This window comes from Cynara cardunculus (genome assembly GCF_001531365.2).
Source record: "Cynara cardunculus var. scolymus isolate 2C chromosome LG 8, CcrdV1, whole genome shotgun sequence".
NCBI lineage: Eukaryota > Viridiplantae > Streptophyta > Magnoliopsida > Asterales > Asteraceae > Cynara > Cynara cardunculus.
This window is the reverse complement of record NC_037535.1, coordinates 1,631,639-1,635,811: the sequence shown is the minus strand read 5'-3', so window position 1 is coordinate 1,635,811 and position 4,173 is coordinate 1,631,639. Positions and strand designations below refer to the sequence as shown.

General features: G+C 33.3%; 1 protein-coding gene across 1 annotated transcript; it reads right to left on the bottom strand.

Moving 5' to 3' along the window:
• Positions 1 to 1,666: 1,666 nt before the first annotated feature.
• On the bottom strand, positions 1,667 to 3,903 carry LOC112517307 (transcription factor MYBS3). The gene is made up of 3 exons (XM_025124700.1): positions 3,528 to 3,903; positions 2,497 to 2,693; positions 1,667 to 2,170 (listed from the first exon to the last, which is right to left on the bottom strand). Exons 1-3 carry the CDS (start codon positions 3,901 to 3,903, stop codon positions 1,832 to 1,834), a joined length of 912 nt encoding a protein of 303 aa, XP_024980468.1. The 3' UTR covers positions 1,667 to 1,831.
• Between the last annotated feature and the right edge of the window lie 270 nt (positions 3,904 to 4,173).

The following is a 4,173-nucleotide window of genomic DNA, read 5'->3' as shown; positions in this document are numbered from 1 at the left end:
TATATATAGGCGGGTTAGATTACAAACCTTCTGATTCGTGAAAACTATGCAAACCACTCTCGACCAATAGGAAATTTTCGTTTTATGTTCTTTAATTTTAATAAGTAAGGGTATAATTGTCATTTTAGTGTATAATGGTTGATATTGGAAATGATTTAATTATTTTTAAATATGGAAACGTAAATATAGAAACTGTTTATATGTAAGGTGTAAATCAATTGTTTTTAAATATAATATTGAAAATTATTTAATTATTTTTAAATATAGAAACCGTTTATATGAAAGGTGTAAATCAATTGTTTTTAAATATAAAACGGTGAAATAGTGAAATAGTTGCATACAATGAAGATGACAGATTAATACAGTTTCATAATGTGAAACAGATTCATACAATGAATCAGATTCACACACGTGAATAAATACTGTGAAACAGATTCATACAATGAAGAAATACTTGTTCATCTAGTTAATAAATACAGATTAATACAGTAATAATATATTGTTTTACATACAGTGAAATAGTTGCATACGGTTTCATTCAGTGAATCAATTGCATACAGTGAAGAGGACAGTGATGAAATACAGTTTCATAAAGTGAAACATATTCATTTGGGTGATTTGCCGATTTTGCCCTTTTTTAATTAAAAATTGAATTTTTTTTTAATTTCCTAATATAACAGTATCTAATCTTGACCTTACTCAAGAAAATAAATGGATGAGATTAGTTTGTAGGGTTTTCATAAATGAAGATGGTTTACAATTAATCGCTCCTCTATCTCTCTCTCTCTCTCTCTCTCTCTCTATATATATATATATATATATAGGTTGGTTATTATACAACCCTTGACATTTGTACAACCAATACAACCCAATCTCAACCGTCCATTTCATTTGATGAATATGTGATTTTATAGAAGTTTTGATTGTTTCCTAATATAAAGTATTAATCATAATTAATGAACTCTATTCATATTCCATAAATATTCAAATCATAATAAATGAACTCCCATAATTTCTATAAATATCTCAATTAATTGGGTTGCAAGGATTGTACAAATACACAAGGTTGTAAAAGAAATATATATATATATATATATATATCTTTTTATTATCCTAATTGCAAAATCATTGCCAGAGGATGAGGGTATGTTGTTGGTCATAATTGACACCAATTAGTACATCACTTTTATTTTCAAAAATTATAAATAGATTTTAATTAATAAAACAATTATTTATAAATTTTTAGTTTCTTTGAACCATCAAATATTCAATTTCAAGATTGGATGAGTGGACACCAATGCAAACATGATCAACTAAGGCGCCTTTTATCAAATACTTACTCGGTAAGTAGTAGTAAGTATTTATCAGTAAAATTTAACATTATTATGTAATTATCGGATAAGATTTTAGTCCACTAAAACGACATAGTATACAATAATTTATCCGGTAAGCGCTTACCGTGGTAAGAGTCGTCGCTCTCACTTACCGGGTAAGATTCTTCATCCTTCTCTCGTTCTTACCGGATAAGATTTTTGGTCCTTACTTTATCCATCCGGTGAGGTAATGTTACTTGGTAAGCGTTTACCCAGGTAAGTGTTTGGTAAATGACCCCTCAGTATATATTTGAAGAATAACAACATAGATGAATTAGTTAATGCTCATATCAATTAAGCTCTTATTCAAAAGGGTACCCATTATATATACTTATAGTTACAAAAATGTCTTAATCTATTCAGATCACGGGGCTCGTTCCGAATTAACGTCTCGGAATTCAAGACGATCGATATCTACAACATTTGATAATTAGATGCTTTTAAGATACAAAGGGATACTAAATGACACTAATAATTGGACCAAGTTGAAGGGAAGGGGTAGAAGACTTGTTTTGGTCCATTGGCTTTGGAGAAGCAAGTGTAAGCTCTAAATCAAGAGTACCACTTTTTGAGCCAATTGTACCACTTGGAGAAGCATTCTTCAGATGTGAATATATCGATGTCGTTTGATATGATTTCACAATTGGATTGTTGTAGAAGACAATATTCTCTTGCTTTAGAGAATTGAAATCCATCAAAGAAAGATCGTCACTTTGATCTCGATGATCGTCGTCGAAGGAGCTCGACCGACTGATAACGCAATGGTTTTTTGCGTTCTTGATGCCATTACACCTTACCTGTGACAACCAATGAATACCTTTTAAGAAACCGTTTTCGACATTTATATTCAAAACATAACACGGGTTTCTGGGATTTTTTTTCAATTGCCCAAAATCGGGAGTTTCGGGTCCCTGCGTTACGGAGTTGTACCTTCTATATATCGTCGGTTAAAGAAAATACACTAAAGATTCAATTTGCAAAACAAAAATTCTCATAACCTAAAATATCCCAAAACTTTATAGGGTTTGCATAGCATAGTTTAAAGTTTTAACGAAAAAGGGTGGTACAAGTTTTGATGGTTAAAGTACAACCATTCAATGCAGGAGCAAGGGGAAATACCTACCAAGTCAAAAAGGCTTGATCGGCGTTTCTTCTTGACCAAAGTGGCCTGCCGGAGAAAATACTTCTGAGCATGACTTGCCACCTGAGTTGGTGTTCTTGTTGTCACAAAGTTTCTTGAAATCCCTCTCCAATCACCCTTTCCCAGCTTTTCCAGTCCCGTCAGAAATCGCCGGTGTTCATCTTCCGACCAAGGTAGACCTATACATACATACATACATACATATATATATATATATATTAAAATCACACCCTTTAATTAAAACATGTTAAATTCAAACTCACATTCTTGATTCAATCATGTTTGCAGACCACAAACTGAATCTTGAAGGTGGATTCATGCATGCCCATAATCATAATGTAACATAATAGCAAACAGTGTATGCATATATATATATATATATATATATATATATATATCATGTGAGAACAAGGGTTTTTACGTTAGACACGTAAGAATAATTCTCAACCCTTGGATTAGATCTATACATATATAGGTTAAAAAAAGAAAACATATATAGGTCAAAAATACCCCTACAAGTTTAAAGTTTAATGCTAAATAAATCATTTGATTATTAGATTATAAATTTGATCAATGAATATAAATTGGTCTTATAGGTCTCACGAAAAACCATTGGTCATGTGAACCCAACCCTCTCTCTCTCTCTCTCTCTATATATATATATATATATATGTGTGTGTGTGTGGGGGGGGGTTAGGTTCAGGAAAAAAAATGAAAAACTAAGTAAGACCCTGGTAAAATGGTAATCGTTTCATGGTAATCATTTCATCTGGTATGTATATGTGTATACAAGTAATTCGTGAGTAATTTGTCCGGTATGCACATATGCATAAAAACAAAGAAACAGCTTCGGTTATTTATATGCACATGTTCATACGGTACAGATGAATGGTTACGAGGGTGTTGTTTAGGTTTTGGTTTTATGGAGAGTTTTTATCTGGACCTCAACCTCTATGTTATATCTATCATGCAGGATTTAAGAAAACTGGTGTTGATTGTTGTTGTATATATACCTTTTTTCCTTTCTTGAGCTCTGGCAATGAGACCGTCGGAGAGATAACCAACCGACGTATTCTTGTGGAGGTCGTTGACGGAGACTCGAGACGAAGATAAAGAAGACGACGGCGACTGGGAGGCGGAAGCCGACGGCAGCAGCGACGGTGAAGACGACGGCAAGCAATCCAAGCTAAGACATTTCTTCATCATCACCATGGAGTGTGATGGTGAGTCAAGTTGAACTCCAAACAGCCTTAATCCACCGCCCCCGCCACCGCCACCGCCCCCTACCAGATGAACTGTGCTATTGTTGTTGACAATGGTTCTGTTGTAACTAGTGCAAGTTCTTGAATTGTGGCCTATGTTACCACAATGTGAGCATTTCCTCCCCATTTTTGGTCAAATTTTCAGAGACCCAGAATCAAACAACCCCAAAAAAGAAGACCCAAATGGAGAAAATTGAAGAAGGAGAAGTGATTAGAGTGTTAGGTTTGGGGTGATGATGAAGATGATGATGATATATGTGTGGTGGGAGGTGGGGTTTCAGCAAAAATGGATGGAAAACTAAGAATAAAATGATTGGATAACATATGTATGTATATATATATATATATACATATATATGATGTGTGTGTGTGTATATATATATATATATATATATAT

Bases quoted from the DNA above. Each gene is read 5' to 3' on its own strand.
- LOC112517307 (XM_025124700.1), bottom strand. From the start codon at position 3,903: ATGGGGAGGAAATGCTCACATTGTGGTAACATAGGCCACAATTCAAGA. The intron at 2,694-3,527 runs GTATATATACAA...ATGTATGTATAG, and splicing joins AGCTCAAGAAAGGAAAAAAG to GTCTACCTTGGTCGGAAGAT. The intron at 2,171-2,496 runs GTAGGTATTTCC...TGGTTGTCACAG, and splicing joins GATCAAGCCTTTTTGACTTG to GTAAGGTGTAATGGCATCAA.